This window comes from Pezoporus flaviventris, unplaced genomic scaffold (genome assembly GCF_033815535.1).
Source record: "Pezoporus flaviventris isolate CSIRO_AGI_PZ_B2104156 unplaced genomic scaffold, CSIRO_AGI_Pfla_v1 ptg000013l, whole genome shotgun sequence".
NCBI classification, from domain to species: Eukaryota; Metazoa; Chordata; class Aves; order Psittaciformes; family Psittacidae; genus Pezoporus; species Pezoporus flaviventris.
In genome coordinates this window covers 20,057,725-20,075,947 of record NW_026892561.1, presented here as the reverse complement: position 1 = coordinate 20,075,947, position 18,223 = coordinate 20,057,725, and the positions used below count along the sequence as shown (strand labels likewise).

Genomic DNA, 18,223 nt, shown 5'->3' with positions numbered 1-18,223 from the left:
ATGCACCCTGTTTTTCAGATGGCAAAAGCTTGGTTTTCAGGTGGCAAAAGCTGGAGAGTAAGTGGTGGACACATGGCAAGGTAGGTCTGCTGATCAGAGGACCCTCAGCAGCGGTGGGCTGAGAGGAACTTCCTGAGGTTCAGCAAAGGCAAATGCAAAACTCTGTATTCTTCCTGAGCAGGAGTAACTCCATCATATGTGCAGGCTGGGGAGCAAATGTCTGGATAGCATTCGTGCAAAAAGGGTGTTGGATGATGTCCTGGGTTCAGAAGTAGCAGTCATTTTTTCTCCTTCTTAGTAGCTGGTGCAGTGCTGTGTTTTTGACTTTCAGCCTGGGAACAGCGCTGACAGCACTGATGTTTTAGTTACCGCTCAAATGTTTGGTCTGACCAAGGACTTTGTGAGCCTCATGCTCTGCCAGGGAGGAGGGGAAGCCGGGAGGAAGCAGAGACAGGACACCTGACCCAAACTGACCAAAGAGGTATTCCATACCACAGCACGTCATGCCCAGGATGTAACTGGGAGTTACCCGGAAGGCTGGTACACTGCGGGGTTGGACTAGGTATCAGTGCTCGATCAGGCTGGGTATTACCAGTCAGCAGGTGGTATCGTATTCTCTTCCCTTGTTATTTCTCTTATCATTATTATTATTCGTGGTAGCGGTAGTGATTTGTGTTATACCTTAGTTACTAAACTGTTCTTATCTCAACCTGTGGGAGTTACATTCTTTCAGTTCTCCTTCCCATCCCTCTGGGAGCGGGGGAAGAAAAAGGGGGGAGTGAGAGAGAGACTGCGTGGCTGATTTATGGCTGACTGGGTTTAAACTACGACAGATGACAACACGAATGAGCAGCATGCCCTTGTAGTGACAATGGCTAGATGTGCATGAGGCAACATTACAAAGAGCACAGACAGCATGTCAGGTGAAATGGTTAATCCCTTCCACCCAACTTCATTCCAGTAGGATTCTTTTAAAATTAAAAACTCTGTTAAATGCTCTTCTGGAAAAGCATCCAGCTCTCATTTGAGTGTAACAGGAGATGGGAAAGGTATAGTTTTCCATGGTAATCTGTTAATCTCTCACTGTTCGAAATATGCTTCTAATTTCTCACATTTATTCTGGTTTCATCTTCACATCTTGAATCTGGCATGCGTTTTTGTGCCAGAGTACAGCATTCTGTACCATTACTTACTTCATTCCTGTGAACGTACTTACGTGCTGTGACCAGCTCAGCTGTCTGTGCTCTCTTGTGCAGACTGAGGAGCTTGAGTTCTTAAATTTCTTTCTGTGAGGCATTTACACCCTGTACAAAACAGCTCAGTGGCTCTGCTCCACATCCTCTCAATTTTTTCCCCAACTGCCTCTCCCAGGACTAGATGCAGTATTCCAGTGATGCTCCAGGGTTGAAACTTCCCTGGTCATCTTGTTTTTTCTGATGGCAGGCAGCTTTCACAGCATGTGCCTCCCAGTCCCGAACCCCGTTCTTCCCAGAGAGCAGAAAAGTTTTCAGACTTTTGCAAAAGTCCAATGGGACTGATCCCATCTCTTCACAAGATTCAACACCAGGGGGACATCTACTGCTCTGTTCTGTAGTTAAGCCCTGCATACCTTTGGTCTGGAGTGAGCACAGTGGTGTGTTTCACTTGAGTAAGCTATTTCCAAGAATTTGAACATGCGTGGGCAATTTCTGGTCCTCCTTCTTCTTTACTGCTCTTTCTATCCATATGTCATCTGCAGATTTTATTAGCAGGGCTATATTTTTCACTTCCAGGCCACTGATGTAATGTTTGATAGTGCTGAATCTTTTATGATTCCCAGAAGACACCCTTTAGAATGTCATTCGCCCAAAATGAAAAATGCCATTGAATAATGATTCCCTCTCACAATGGCTTTTTGACCCATTTCGGAAGCTTTTTAATTCATTCTTTATGGCTATCGGGTACTCTTCTGGGGTTTGAGTTGTTTTTTGGGGTTGTTTTGTTTTTTTTTTTTTTAATCTATCATGTGGTAGTGATTCCAGTGCTAGAGAAGACTGTTACAAGTGCAAAGACACTTTTATCAATCTGGCCTGTAGATAAAGAATAAAATGAGAGCTACAGTTTATGAAATCATGCTGGCATGGAACCAGTTACACCAGTTATCTACTACTGGTTATCTGCTATAATTACTATGCTAGTTATCAGCTGGATCCTATCAGCTCCACAGAGCATTTGTGCGGGTTTCTGGGTTTCAACTAACCAACCAAAGTCATCCAGAAAGTTTATTTGTGGTTCTTAAATATTGGTAATGTAGAGTTTTCTTATGGCCTAAGTGAATCTCTACTGGATAAAGATTACTGAATATGAACAGTGGTGGACCAGAGAGATGTCATCCCTTAGTTCTGCCAGTACTTCTGCTCTGCATAAAACCCTGCAGCCTGGTTTCCAACAGAGCTGAGCTATTTTCTGGACAGTTATGACTTGTCTGAATCATAATTTTTTTTGAGCTCTCATTATTAATGCGTATGAACAACACTTTGGAATCCTCTTGTTTTCAATATGGTCTAAAATCAAGTCCAGTCTAATGACACTCAAAAAAGAACTTAAACTTTTTTCTTCTGCATTTAATTTCAGTTATTATTTTATTTGTTCCTAATTAACAACCTCTGTTATTTTCTGGTTTTCTCTTTTCTTCATGTTCGAAAACAGTTTTGCTGCCCTCTTATTGTTACTGGATCAAGAAGGAATTATTTAAGCAATGTTTGAAATAGACATTTTATAAATGCAGATGGCATCTGTGTGATTGAATGTTCAATAGCAGGACATTTCAGTATGTTGGAGCTTCCTCGTTTCATTCTTACAAAGAATTCTGTGAAAATTGGTACAAGTTTTTTTGGCACTCAAGAAACTGCTTCTGTTTCTGTCATCATTACAAGGCCATTCGGGAGAAGAAATCTGAAGTAAGTTTCAAGACATTATTGGTTCATTAGGTCTTTAGTTATAATGACCCTGAACGTTTTGAGCATTAGCATGAATCTTTGCAATTAAAGAAGAGCAGGTAATGATTTACTTCACAAGGCCATATTTCAACATTTAACTGGGAAAAAAATGGTTAAATTAGAATAAAGAATAAATTAGAATAAATTTAACTTATTTGTCTCCCCACAGGTCAGGTGAGATTGATAGAGCCACTTCAAGTCTGTCAGATACAGTAGTCAGCATATTAAGATGAGAAAATGCAGTGGGTCATATGAAAGATCTGAAGCTCCTGAATTCTGAGCCTTCAGCTTTCTTATCTCACTTGTTTTTTCTTGTAGATTGCCATTAATATATCACACCTTAGTAAAGCTATATACAAACCCCAAAACTTTGTGTGTAATCATAGCAGACGCAAAGTACATGTATTTATCGGTGTTCTGTCAGTGTCTCCATGATCACTGTGTTCATCAACTTTGAAAGGAGTGCTGAAACTAGATGAAAAGGCAGTTAATATCTTTGCAGAAGCCTAATTTCTCAATCACTAGAAGATGGATTAGAAAGTTTGTGTAGGTGAATGTGTTAGTTGTTAAAAATACTCTGTCTTCATTGTCTGTAACTATTTTGATTCTTTTTGAACCCAGTTCTCAAAAGGATTTGTCATACAGTGCCGAGTTTGAAAAATACATTTCAGTGGGGTTTATCTTGTTCAGTTTATGCCTTCATGAACCCTTCATTATGCACATTTTTTCTTTATTGCTTCCTTCTAGCTGTGTCAACATGAACTCACAATAAAGAAAGCCAGGCCTGTAGACTGGAGCACTGCTTGCACTGGTCACTGAAGTTTTAAAGCTGTACGGTTGTCTTTTCTGCTGAGAAAAATCCAGATGGTTTGATGTCAGAGTATCATGTTAGCTATGCCAAGACAAAGTTCAATGTGTATACAAACTGTTGTACTTCGGCTACAAGGTAGAGCCACCAAAGTAATCCCAAGTTACAATAATGTGGCATAAGAAAGAGATCGTATTTGTTTGTCTTTTACCTCAGAGATCACAGAAGCTAAGTGCATAGGTGAGAAGAAGCACACAGAGATTGTCAGTGAGTGTTTCTGATATCATGCAAGCCACTTGTGTTTTCAAAATGCTGATCATTTAATTTGCAGTTTTAAAGAAATTTTGTTTTAGGGTTTTAGCATTTGTGCTTATGGAGCTGGGCAAGTAGAAAAAGGCAAGGCTTTTGAGAAGAGGTGGTAAAAGTTGTGTTAGGCGCTGAGGAGAGATAAAAGTATTTGATATAACAGAAGGGATTGTGGAGCCCTTAGTGTAAGTATATAACGGTTCAACTTTAATATAGGAAAGCTATGTATTTTCTGCTGGTGGAGTAATGCACTAAAAGTAATTGCTTTTAGAAGCTTGTGCGTTTGAAATGTTTATAAAAGTAATGAAGGGTGTTCTAGCACCAAGCACATCAGAGAAGCTTGAGGGTGAGTTTAAAGATACAATTGTAAAGTGTGACAGCATTACAGTTTTCTTGATACTATGACACAGAATTGATCTAAATGATACTAACACACGGAATGTGTGTTCAAAGAGTAGAGCAGGGTCCTTTACTGATGAATATAGCTTACCTGGGCACCTGGTTCAGTGTTGCTACCTAGCACCCATCTTCCATCTCAGGAAGTAGATTCTTTTTTCCTCTTGTGCTGGGCACAGAGGGTGACAGGAGACAAGATGTGCTTTGGGAACTCAGCAGAGTCAGAACCCAGTCTGACGGGCAGCTGGTTTCACCAGTCTCATGGCACGTTTCAGAGCACATATTCAGCCAGGGGTTTACTAGGTGAAATCTGTGGACTCCATGGACTTAAATATGTTTGATGTGACAGGTTTCACAGCCCTGGTAATACCGGTGCTTTGAACCTGGTTATTGACCAGTTGCTACCCTTGTGTTGGCAATTTTCTTAAGTGTGGTTATGAGGTAGGTCTGTGTTAGCTTCAGGATAAACAAGGTAGGAAATGAACCCTAATACAGTGTAGCGAGGAGCAGTGGTTTCTTTGCCAAGTGATGCAAGAAAATTACTGGGGACTTTTTCCTGAATTTCTGATACTGTTGTCACAGGGATGGTGACTTGCCTTCCAGCTCTCCCTTCTATTGCTGTGGTGTGCCAGGAAATGCAGCCAAAGCTCTAAAATTGTTGTGGGCATGGGTTAGATCTAAATCAAAATGAATGATGTACCTCTAAATGGCAAGAGCTGTGGGCTGGATTTTGCACAGTCACTAAGCAGACATATAAAGCCTTTAGCACCAAATGCTGTATAGCAAAAGGTGTATGTAAGACACAAAATCACTTGGAATTGTTATGGTATGAGGTACAAACCAATGAATAAATTCTGTGCTGGAAAAACTGCTGCTCTTCATAGTAACTCTGTTGTCCAGAGCAGGGCCTTGCCCTAGTTGGCTCCTCAGAGCGTCAGTTCCCCCAGTTACCTGATCCTAATGTGCAGGCTTGGGGTATATGGGTAGTTTCATTTAGCCCATTACAGTCTTTTGTAGCAGAGATCTCATGGTTCAGGCGTTCTTAAGTTATGTCAGATAATAAAAATGACCTGTACACAGCTGTTTTTCATCTCAAGTGTTTCAAGTATTGGTATCCACAGTACTCCTGTTGACTAGAGGCAATTTAAATGCAAAATGGGTGCTTGCTGACATAGTGGATATAGCTGTTTCCTTTCACGGTGTGCATCTCAATCCTAAAGCCCTTATCTGTACGTGACAGGAAGCACTTTTGTCTGGGTGAGCTACTAGACATCAGCTGCAAGTGTACAAAATAATCAGCCATTTCCAAACACTGCTTTTAAGCCACTCAGGGTGCTCTTTTTTGCTAAAACAAATAGAGCTGAAGTGGATAATGAGCCCTCCATATCTCAAAGTGAAAATGAATTTTTGAATGCTGAAAACCAGAGATCTGCGAAGGGAGTGCTTTGAAGACTCTGTGCCACAAGCCGAACATCCTTTCCTTTTTTTTTTTTTTTTGCAGTCAATATATGTGCCTCTCAAACGCAAGCACTGTAGGGGAGTGCAAAAGTACAAAGCTGGTGTTTAGATTCAGGGAATCTGAATTTTGTTCTCTTTTCCTGTGTTGACACTAGGTTGCTGTACAGTGAGGTTTATTTAATATCTCTCAGTCTCAGCTTTCTAACTTAGTTGATCAGATCTTTAAACCACAGGGCTGTAGAAGAATAATGTGCTATGCCAGGTTCAGGAGGTTGAGATGAATGGAAATACGTCAGATAAAAATCTGACAAAGGGATCTGGTGTTGGAAATCATCCAGCGTCACTGACTGTGGCTGCTGCCATTTTGAATCACAGCAAATTGTGCAGGTACCCTGCAAATTTTGCAACCAGCCTCTCCCTTGTCTTTATGAATTCCTGTGGGAGCCTCGGGTGCAGTTGAGGTATTTTGATAATGGACTGATGTGGATAAATTAAAAAATAGAAAAAGAGAGCAAAGCTGATTTCCTTTGCCTCCAGCCAGCTTTCAGACTGGATTTGTGTTATCCTGAAGACTCTCTTCAGGAGGTTCTTACACCTATAGAGCTGGCAATGAAGTAACTTGCAGAAGGAGGAAAACTCTCCCTCTGCAAGGAAGGGGTACTTAGGTGCGCTGATGTGGAACAGGCTGCTTTGCCGATATAAAGAGCATTTCTGTTAGTCCTTTTTTCCAGTTGCAAGGTGGAGAGAGATGCTGTTCTGCAGCAGGCATTCAGACAGGCACAAATTGAGCAGATGATCTCTACAACAAAATGTATGTTTCCAAGGAATTGTAGGGAACATCTCCTTCCTGCCAGCGTAGATGGTAAAATAGCATCTGATATTTGGGGCTTTTGTTGTGCTGTACGCAACACACAAGCTCAAGCAGAATAATAGCACCATGGACCCACCTTTGTCCACTGTGATGAGAAGGTGGCTCATCAGCCCAAGCACTGCAGGTTTTGCGCTGCAAGCTTGCCCAAAGCCAGTTGCAATAAGGTTAATGTGAGAATCAGATGGTGTCTGAAGGGTTGCTTCACAAAACTTTGTGATCACATTGCCCCCAAACCAGGGCTTAGACTATGTTTAATGAGATTTATGGTGTGTTTTAGAGTGGGGGACATCTGAATACACTGCTGTAGGTAGGTGAAACACCGATGAGGGCTGTTCCACTTAATTTCAAACCTGTGGCGAAACAGCTTGTTATCAGCAAGCCCTTCACCACACGGTGACAAAAGGAGAAATGGGAATTCTTCCAGCTGTGCTTCAGCTTGTGAATTTTCTTTAGGTAGCAGCTGATTTTAATCCCTACATTTTCTTCTGCAAATGAACGTTCCAGATTTTCTTCTCTGCAGACTACTCAGCACAAATGGAATTTTGTGAGAAATTGTGATCTGCACTTTTTCCTCTCAGGTTTCATGCTTGTGGCTAATACCTCATTGGGGATACAGTTGTTCAGATTGTGTTGCATAATACCTAATGCTTACATCCCACTCACCCCCTTTAAAGTCTAAGCCAAGAGACAAGTCTATTGTGTCAACGTGTTTATTCATTTCGTTACTGCACCCTTCCCAAACAAAAATAAATTGCTTATCTACTTCCGAATCTTATTCCCAGTGGCAGATACTGCAGGACAGTTCTTCATGCCTTTTGGCAACCACATTTTAAGAAAGAGGTAATGCAGTTACCCATAGCAATGACAGCACAGACCAGTAGAGCACTGAGACAGTTTCTTCATGTGGTGGTTGGTTTTTTTTACATTAAAAAAAAATAATTATTAGGCCTTAATTTGGCCTAATAAAGTGTTTAAATAGAGCTATATTGTCCTTCCTTGAACCTGATTTAGTTGTCTTTTAAATAGGAATTATTACCTGGAACAAATTGATACAACTTTGAGTCTGAACTAAGACGATGAGTGCGATCTGAGATGTGGCATTGCTAATCTGCTGGGGTTCTGTTTAAAGCTTACAGTTTTCATGTGACGTATTTCACAGAACCAAGCGTCATTTTGAAATTCACGTGCTTTTAGTATTGCTTTAAATCATAATGTGACGAAAATTGAGTATGCACAAGCCTAACTCATATTTCCTCAAGAAGGGCACACGTAACAGTACTTTTGTGAAAGCCTCTTGCAGCTGGTACTCCTGTCTGTGTGCAAGGACTGAGCCAAGGCTGAGTGAGCTCAGGCTGGTCCCACCACCACTGGAGTGGGCTCCCAGGCATTAACATGTGCTTGGAAATGGTCCTGCTTTGCAGCAGTGGGAAGAGTCTGGGCTTACCATGGGGATCGCAGCCTGGGATGTGTGTGATGGATGGATGGATGGATGGATAAAAGGGAAGCTGCGTTGTAGCCAGTGTCTGTGGTTGCTGTCATTGCTCACCAAAAGCAAGCTTGGGAGTCTTCTGCAATCAGTCATCAGCACAGTGTAACCTTGGCTTTGGATGGATGCAGGTCCCTGCCTCAATCTTGAAATACTGAGCATATCCATCACCACTGAAACAGAAGTTTAAGTCACCTGCTTCAAAGAATGAGAAAGAAAAGCATTGCACGTTTTGTTAATTGGCTTTTTTCTCTTTCTTTTTTCCCCCTCCCCCCTTCCACATTGAGGTGAGAAGCAGAGAGGAAAAAGAGTGCAGAGATCACAGAATACTGAAACACTGTCAGTGTGATGGGATTATATAGTTTTGGACTGTTTATGCAGTGCTAGATAAGAGAAAAGAAGATACTGGAAATCCTGGAAAGAGATACTACGCTCAGTCTGGCATTGTGGCGAAGCTGGAAATGAGAAATTGGGTAATAGGATTTTTCTGTCTGCATCAGCCTCTGGCTGTCTTCAGTATGTTCAGGAAATCACTTTACATCTCTGCTTCCATTTCCTATGCTGTCAAATGAACATAATGATGACTACCTCCTCTGAGTGCTTGAGCTTCATTAGAGTAATAAAACATTTTGGAGGAAGGAGTCACAGGTGTGTGATTTATTAATCCAGCGAGGTCAGGCTGAACTGTCTGTACACAGCTAAAATTTAGAGTGAGGGGAAGGTCTCCTGGAGCTGAGTGGATGCCGATGCCCAGCATGCTGCCCATGCTCAGGATTGCCAGAGAAGGTGAAGCGGATTTTTCCAGCCCTGCCTGTCTGAACATGGGGACAGCTAAAACCAAATCATTTTTGTTTCTCACCTGTCACATATCACCTCACTGCAGTGAGGAATTTGAGTGTTCAGTGCAGGAGTCTGCTAGGTTTTTGTCTGAAAGAGGTTTTGCTTGTTCAGTTCTGCACAGATGTTTTATTAAGATGCTCTGCATGGCTTTTTCTCTGTGTACTAGTTGTGACACGATTTTATGCTTGAACACAATAAAATAAAACAAGTCAAGGAGATAAGATACTGAGATAAACAGATGAGCAATGTTTATAAACCATAAGAGTCTCTAAATTTGATAACCATCAGTTCCAGCCAATATACCCCATGGTGCTAAAGAAAGAAGAAATCAATATTGCAGAAGCTTTTACAGCAGATTTATGAGCACTTTGTTCAGGATCAGTCCATGAAGACTGAAGCATAGCTGGCATGATGCACTTACTTACGGAAGGGCTTACAAAGAACGCCCTTGTTGAATTCACAGACTGTTCCAGGGAATTAAATTGGAGAATATGGAAATGGGCTTTTAAATATTTTTCATTTATTAGTCTATATCCAGAGAAGAAAGTGCTGTAATAAATTATCAACTCCTTTGAGTAATGTGGCTGAATAGACAGTAAGAGGGAAGCAATAGTCCCTGCCAAAGTTATTAAGCATACCTTTTCAAGCTTCTGTTTTATGAGATAAGTGGATTACTATGGACTGGTTTGCTAATAGGAATTTCCCCCTTTCCCCCCTAATAAGATACACTTTCACTATATTTAGGTACTACTTTCCAATTAAGACAAGGCTGTAACATAAATAGATACTAACAGCAGTAAATCACAATATTCTTTCAAAAAGCATGGAAGCTATTTTCTGAGTTGCGACATGGTATTTACACCCTGATGCTCACACCTTTCATGATTTGATCCCTGTTTTGGGTATGTTTTATTACTTAGTATGGCTAAGAAAGTTGTTGCTGTGCTGTTTGCTTGCTGGAGAGCATAGGACCATCCTTCACCACAGGCCACACCATCACCAAATCTGCATGTAAACATGTATCTCTACTCATTGGCAGTAATTTTTTGCCTAAGGCAAGGTGACAGTGGCATGTTCTCACACCAGCAATTAGCTAGACACAGTCAATACAGACAAGAGGAGCAGATACATGCATAACAGATACAGGAATAGCATGTTATGATGGTATGTGATGTTGGGGATCCCAACACTTAGCAGGGCCAGCTTCTTTTTGTATGGTGGGGACAGACTAAAGCTATCAAAGTTCCCCAGAGGGAGATGAGATCATTCCTATGATGCTGTGTACCCAATTAAAAGGTGAAAGTAAAGCACAGAATCTCCATGCTTTGTTTAAAAGAACACAAGTGTTCTTTGTGTTCCTTTTTTCAAATTGAAGCTGTATTTTCCCAGAATCAGGCCGGCTGGGACTTTACCTTTCTGCAGGGTGGTTTACTGAATTTGCATGTGATTTCTGTGTAGTCGCCTCACTGTTTCCCTGCTGTGGCTGGGAGCGAGCACTGCAGCGTCTCCACCTTTGACTAGGAGGAGTCTGATGACAGTCTTCATGAGAGCATTGGTGCCAAGCTATAATTTAGACATTAATACTCTCAGCAATAAAAACCATTTCCTGGATCTCTCCTGGGAAATTGTCTGGTCCTTTTGTATGAACACTCCTTTTTCTAGTCACAGTTTTAACAGGGCTCTTGCTAAGGCATTGTTTGGTGAATCATACACGTCAAAGCATATTTTCCCCTTTCCTGTTCTCTCACTCCTGTTGTTGATGTTTTTTTCTTCTTGCTACTCTTACTGAAATGTCTCTACTTCACTCTTCCTTTAAGTATTTGAATAATTAACAGCAGTACATACAGAAAGATTTCTGTCCATGTGAACTGTGTTGGTAAGTGTGTGATATGGATTGCTGATCAGGGACGGGTGACAAGGGGGAGTAACTTTATTCAGCATTGGCTTTCCAGCACTTCCTCGGCTTTCTGTTTGTAAGAAGAGATTTCAGACAGGCTTTCCAGTGTTCTGCTAGTCTTTAAATGCATGTTTTCCAAATCTGCTTCACAGGTGCCAACAAAAAAGCTGAAGAAATATGAGAGAGAGTACCAAACGATGCGAGAGAGTCAGCTGCAGCAGGAAGATCCCATGGACAGATACCAGGTACGGGAGGTGCTCTGTGGGAACCTGTTTCATTGGCTGAATCCCACAGGGAGTGACCCTGTTCCAGTGATTAAGCAGAATTGTGTGTACTGTGCTCGCCTCTCTGGGATATGCCAGTGCAGACCTTAGGGAAGTTCAGTGGCAGGTGAAACTCATCCCCCCCTTCTGGAACAAGCACTTTGAACACTTGGCCTTAGTGTTTTTTCAGGAATATTTCAATCATAATTTGTAACTCTCAAGACATCTGCAGGTGGCCACATATAACATTTTTCTTCTTTCAGTTTATATGTTTGTAGGTAACTCTCCTGGTGTTGCACTTTTATGGGAGATCTTCATGAGATGCAGAAACAAAGGGTGATTCTCAGCTACAGACACAAAAAGGAGAAAATACACATTGCTCTAGCACAAGCTGTGTGCAGTGGCATCCACAGAGACTTTTGGAAGATGAACTCTTCCTTGACTGATATGATCCTTGTTATTCATCTCTGTTAATACCAAGCATCAGTAATTTTTTGCTAATACAATGCCTAGTACTGTGGGAGCCAGAGCTTTCCCGGGGTCCCAAGGTACTACTGCAATACAGTTAATAGTGATAAATATCCTGCCTTAAAACAGCAGAGAAATAAAGGTTCAGTTATCAGTATTATAGCTTGATAGTTCACAAACAAAAAATTTAATTTTAATTTTGGATCAGCATTGTTTATCTTTCCAATGTATTTGCTTTTATTGTCACAGCTACATTCTGTTGCCATAGATTTTTTGTGTGATGGAGGCTCTGCCTCTAAGCATATACTTCACTTGGTGTTCGGGATCTATTTATTGCTTACCCTGGTTTGAAAAATTCAGTTTTCTTTAGGTAAAGCTACCAGAGATGAAGCACTTCAGTGCCCACTGCCCAGGTTAGCTGGGAATTGACATTGCTTACATATACCTGTACTGTATTCCTGCTGTTTTTCATTATGCCTTAACATGTTAAGTGACACTGCAGTTGGTATGGTGTCTACAAGGAGCATGGAGTAGTAAATAAACGTAGAGGGTGCAACAGGTTTACGTGGTCTGAGAATGTAAGGAAAGTGCACCATGCTCAGAAAACCACCGCACGAAAACCTGTAGTTTAAGACTATGCCATCATTCGTAAATGTGAGTTAAAGGTACACAGAAAGTAAAACTGACGTTTGTTATTTTTAAAAATATTTGCCTGTGAAAAATACTGGTTTGACTGTAGTTCTTTTGGTGTCAAAGGGTGTAGGTATTATTGTTTGTGAGAACTGGGACTGCTGCAGCAGCTAAGAGCCAACAGTGAGTGTGACCTATTTAGAAAAAAACCTCCAGCCTGCTGCTGATGAACCGACTGGTTTTGGTTCACTTACAGCACTATGGGATTCAAAACATACTTAGAAAACAAATAAGGATTCTTTAAAGCCCTGTGGAAGCTGCAAATGAGGGTGTAGAAAGTGACTCTTCGGCCGCTGTCACAGCCAGAACAGAGCCCGTGGTTTTGGCTTGCACTGTTGAAACTCACTGTGTGATATTTTTTTATTGAGCCGCATTGGGTCTGATCCACTCAGCAATGCTGTGGTTAGAGAGAGTCTCTCTAACTGCTTAGTTGCACATTAAGTTCAAAGTTCTGAGGCATTCTTCACCTGATGGGTGTCATGGAGAAATGCTTGTAAGTGCTCTCTGTTCCTTGTCTTGCTTGTGCGATTTTATTAATGTGTCAAGCTGAGGTTGGTAGGAATCCACATTTCAAGAGTGTTTGCAAAGGGCAGCAAGAAACACAACTGTGTGGCTCCTCACAGGCAGAAAGCGGGGAGCCAACTTTGCTTGTCCCTTAAATAATCGCTCTGTAGCCTATGCATTTAGAAGTTAATTTCATTTTGGCAGCATCAGTTCTAGACTTTGCCCAGCCAGTCCTGGTTTGGGAAAGGACTGAGTCTACACTGCTGAAAAGCCAGTACTGCCTCTGAGTGCAGTGTTGCTGTTAGCTCCCTCTGGCCTTGTGCACTCTCTGTGTAGGCTGTGCCCTAAAGGCCTACATCTTTGTAATTTTTACAGTTTCTCTTCCCAGAACAAAATGAGGTTTTAGTTTACTGCCCAGGAAGGGAATGGGATTGCTGGAGATCCCTGTAGAATACCAAGTCTCATAGGTGAAGAAGGAAATAGGCTTTCAGTATGTTGATAGTTTTTAGTTAGATTTTGTTGTTTGCAGTATGCTACAGTTTTTATTGCCAATAGAGATACGTCAGGACCACAGGGACACCGACATTTCTGAGCTGTGATGAAGGATGTCCCAGGTAAGACACCTCCCTGTGGCCTGTGGCTTGATGGGACTGTTGAGTAGGAGATGGGCCATTCGCTGCACTAGTGCGGAGGGAACTTGCGGGAGCCAACACAGCTCTTGCAAGAGGGTCTGACTTTCACCTGGGCATCTAGGGGAGACCAGGACCAAACCAGAGCAGTGAGGGCACAGCCCCTTTCTTCCTCTTCTCCCCAGTGCTCAGGTCCTAGAAGTGGTCCCATGCACAGGAACAGTGCGGCCAAGCAGCCTCCTGTTAAAGGCCAGGAAAGAGACACTTCCTGCCTGAGGGCAGCTGGGTATGTCCAGGCAGGAGGCTCCTCGAAACCCACTGACCCCACACTCGCAACAAGCTCCAGAAAAGGGATGGTTTTGCAGCTTCTGGCCTGCCATTAAACCAGATGCATTTTCTTGACAGGTCAGATTCATGTGCAGCAATGAGCTGTGTTATATGCCACAGGACTTCCTGCCCAGCTCATATTTTACATGTTGATTTGACTTACCAAAGAACAGTATTAAGGAGTGCCTTTTTTTGTTTGTGTGTGTGTTCATTTCCTCCTGTATTTACAAAAATTATTTAAGAAATGTATATGCTTTTATAGGCACTTTTATTTTCCATTGCTTGTAACAGATTATCACTCATGTTTTGTCAGATTTTTAAAAGGTGGAAAGTAAATATGTTCCAAATTGCTGTTTGTCACCAAATTTCATGACTTTTGGTTCAAATAAATTGCAGATTGCCTATAGAAGCCAGGAATAAAACTTGGTTGCATGGCAGAAAAAGTAGTAAACATAGTCCAGACTGATATTTTTATATATACATTACAGGGTTGGATTTTTTTCAGTGTTTGAGAACACCTCGTATAACAGGGTTTTGGTTGACTTGATGAGAAATTACCAGAGTTGGGCTTGGGACTTCCTGATTTAAAATAAAGAGGATATAACCATACAAAGAAGGGCTGGAGTTTTGCAAGCTGCTTTGTTCTGAGGGTAGAAACGCCTTTTCCTCTGTAGAACTTGTTGTGCAACAGAGAAGTTTTCTGTCTGAATAAATGTGTAACTTGGACATAATTAGCCTTTTGTGTATTTGAAGTGGAAGCAAAAATTCATACACTGGTCATTTTTATTCAGAGTCCTGGTAACTGAATGGTACCCGTCATGAGGAAAAGTGTGAGATAACTCTTGGTGTGGATCGTTGGTTGTGGTTTAAAAAATTAAAAACAGAAAAAAGAAAAAAGAAGTGTGCTGGGGCACTTTTGGGAATATTGCTCCAGAGTCAACAAACAGAAAACACAAACCACCTCCAGGAGCCTTTGTGTTGCTTCCCATGAGAGGTTTTCCTGGATAGTTTGCTGTAAAAGCCTTTTGGATTTCTAGATGGAGGTTCACAGGGTTTTCCTTCAGAGCAACTCTGCCATCAAGAGCCCTTTCCAATGGGTTATGAAGACTTCAATTTGCTCACATCCAGAGAAGTTAATTTTAATCAGTGTTTGCATTCTGCCACTAAGGATCTGTTCATGCCCAGGATCTAGGGTTTGGGTGTTTGCTCATCAGCAAACGTGACGCTGAATTGCTTAACAAGGTTTGTGACTCGTTACACCCTGCCTGAGTAGCAGCACAGAGAGGATGCATCATCGCCACTAATCTTGTCAGGATTTGCTCCTTGGTGCTGGCTGGAGGGGAGCAGAGGGTGGAGTTCAACATTTCAGTCTTCCTGAGCTGAGGCTTGCTTTGGCTTTCAAATTTGCCTCCTTCTTTCTGTCCAGCGTGTGATGGAAGCTGGATTATACCCTCTTAAAAACTCAGAACCGAAACCCCACTGAAGAATCAGCAACTTTTTTTTTTTTTTTCTGTTTTTGTTGGTATTAAAAATTATTTCATATCCTGTTTTCACTGTCTTTACACCAATGGTTGAAAGCAGTGTTTGGTCTGTGACTTTACGGGAGGTAAGTTGATTTGTGTTTGTATGTATCGGCAGTGTTTGTCCATTTTGGAAATGCAGTACCCTCCTTTTAAAAGCTAATCAAGAGTTCACCATCTGCCTTTTGTAGACAGGAGGAGGAATTTGGGAAAGAGGAATTTCTTATTTTATGAACTGTAGAAACTACGCTGAAGAGAAGGAAATGGTTGTCATAGTAAATTGTTAGTGCTGCGTGGAGAAATGGCAGGAAGCTCTCTGTTCACACCAAGGACAACTAGCAGGTCTGATTAGTTGGCTTATGCCAGGTTACAAAATGCTATCTGTGATGTGAGTCCTGCTGTAACAAACGAGCTCCATCTGTTGAACTTTATGCCATTGTGAATGGTATTTTATAAAACCCTGTAAATAAATATTTCAGGGCCTTTGAAAATATGCTACATATGAAAAGTTCTATTTGCTATTTTTGTACTGTGTAACATTAGGTTTTATTTAGGCTTAAGCAGATTAATAGTTTCCTCCTGAGGAAGAAGGCAGTTGTTCACTGCTAAATTTGGGAGGAGGAGCTGGAAAAGACAAACCGCCTAGTTTGGCACAGTGCCCTGTGTGGAGGAAGAGTAAAGGTGGTCCTAGAAGAGACTTTCAGCTGGAAATTAGAAGTATGGTGAACGAGATAAAAACATTTCTTAGCTATTGACTGGATAGACCAAGGTAAGAGATCTTTAACTTGCTTATATGCCATGTAAATTCTAGTTTAAGAGGAGGATATTGCATTTCCAACCATGTAAGCTTGCTTACCCACTTGTCTGCGAATGCAAAGCAGGAACTTTGAACTTCACATTGTGCGGCTTGCTTTGCGGACACTGAAGCTTTTGGCGAAAGCATAGCAAAAATGTTAAAGCAAACCTCTTTTTGGATTAATTTGTGGAAGTATTAAGAATTTCCTGATTTCTCCCTCCGAGCAACATCACTATGAAAGGTATTGGTACTGCAGCACCTGGCAGCGATACTATCTTGATCTGGTCCCAGTTTTTACATGAATTCAAGTCACTTTTGATAGCTACTTGCTGGCAGAGCTATGTCTATAAAATCAACATTTCTAAGATGGTCTGACCAAAATACAGAGATAAAGACACATTGGGGCCTTTTTTCTTTCCTTTAATTGACTGCAGTTTGGTTTTACACTCTGAGGTTTATATTATCCTTACAAAAGAATTTTACTTCTAAAAAAAGTCCCAAACAGAATACAGTGCAATTAAAATAAAAAAAATCCCCAAAGTTATGCGTATTTTAGCAGTGGTTATTTTAACTGTGTTGAAACAAAAGTATCTTACTTACTTTTTATTGTTTCAGTAACAAAACAAGTTATTTAAAGTATGGTCTTTTGGAAAGGAAACAAACATACTTTCCTGTACAGGGCAGTGCATAGTCTAGTTACACAATAGGGTCACATTAAGGAGTATTTGTAGAGGTTCTGCTTCCTGCCACAGGGGAAGCTCCCACACAGAAGAGACCTTTTTTTAGCATCCTCTTAAGAGTTGTAGTTGTCTTTTTTTGTTAAAGAGAAGTCTGCAAAATCTTCTTGTAACAGAAACAAAAATTGCAGTTTCATGTTGGTGAGTTTGGAAATTAAAAATATCTGAGCAGGAGGAAGTGAAGACACGTCATTAATGTGCTTATGCAAAGAAATCACATTTTGTAGGAAGGCATTCACTGAACAACTCTTGTAAATTTTTTTGCTGTCTTAAGTGCTGATATATATTCACTGTTTTGTCTTGGAGAATATAAGCACAGGTCCTTTCTGTAGTCTCAGCATGTAGGTTATTTATTGTTTTTCCACCTGTGAGTTTCCATAGGAACTTGGTATTTCTCTTTGAGTTTCCATAGCACACAGATTGCCTTTACAGTCTCTTTTAGTTTGAAAGATAGGGAGTAATTGTGTGACTGAAGGCCAGCACATTTTTTGCTCTCTTAAAATCCATTTGAGGAGGGCACCTCTATTTGTCCCACCTGGCTGTGTTCTTCCAAAGATGAATATCACTCCCTACAACTACCTGAAAGGAGGATGGAGCGAGAAGGCGGCTGGTTTCTTTTCCTGAGTAGCAGGTGATAGGACAAGAGGTAACAGCCTCAAGTTGTGCCAGGGGAGGTTTAGGTTGGATATTAGGAAAAATTTCTTCACCAAAAGGGTGATCAGGTACTGGAACAGGCTTCCCATGGAAGTGATGGAATCACCATCCCTGAAAGTGGTCAGAACATGAGTAGATGAGGCCCTTAGTGACGTGGTTTAGTGGTGGACTTGGCAGTCTTGACATAAAGGTTGGACTTGATGATGTTAAAGGTCTTTTCCAACCTAGTTGATTCTGTCATTCTGTAACACACAAACATCTTTTTAATATGATTCCATTTCTCAGCCCTAGAAGAGCAATAACTGAAACCGATTTTTAGAAACAAGAATCACTACTGCTCATTCTCCTGTGTATTTACCTTCTCTAATTGTGCTCTCTGTAGTCATTTCTGCCTGTGCAGAGTGGGTAAGGAGTGCAGTGTGACAAGAACCAGGGCCCGCAGTCTTGAAGTCTTTCATTTTGTGTTCCATGTTTTGCCCACCAAGCAGGTTGTGGGCCTGTGCTCAGGGAGTGAGGCCACGTCTCCATCTGGCATTTGTTCTCAGCAGGTATCCTGCAAAACATGCACTGTTATCCTGGCGCATGTTGCAGAGAA

General features: G+C 41.3%; 1 protein-coding gene across 8 annotated transcripts in view; it reads left to right on the top strand.

The window, feature by feature from the left end:
• The window catches only part of RABGAP1L (RAB GTPase activating protein 1 like), a 221,620-nt gene that overhangs the window by 194,897 nt on the left and 8,500 nt on the right, over positions 1-18,223 (top strand). For 6 of the 8 annotated variants that reach the window (XM_061452053.1, XM_061452052.1, XM_061452055.1 and 3 more), the window contains one exon: positions 11,193-11,285. In XM_061452053.1, the coding sequence (XP_061308037.1) occupies positions 11,193-11,285 (93 nt within the window). Of the gene's footprint in view, positions 1-11,192; positions 11,286-11,566; positions 14,242-18,223 lie in introns of those variants that run through there. The other 2 variants (XM_061452054.1, XM_061452060.1) reach the window with 1 other exon arrangement.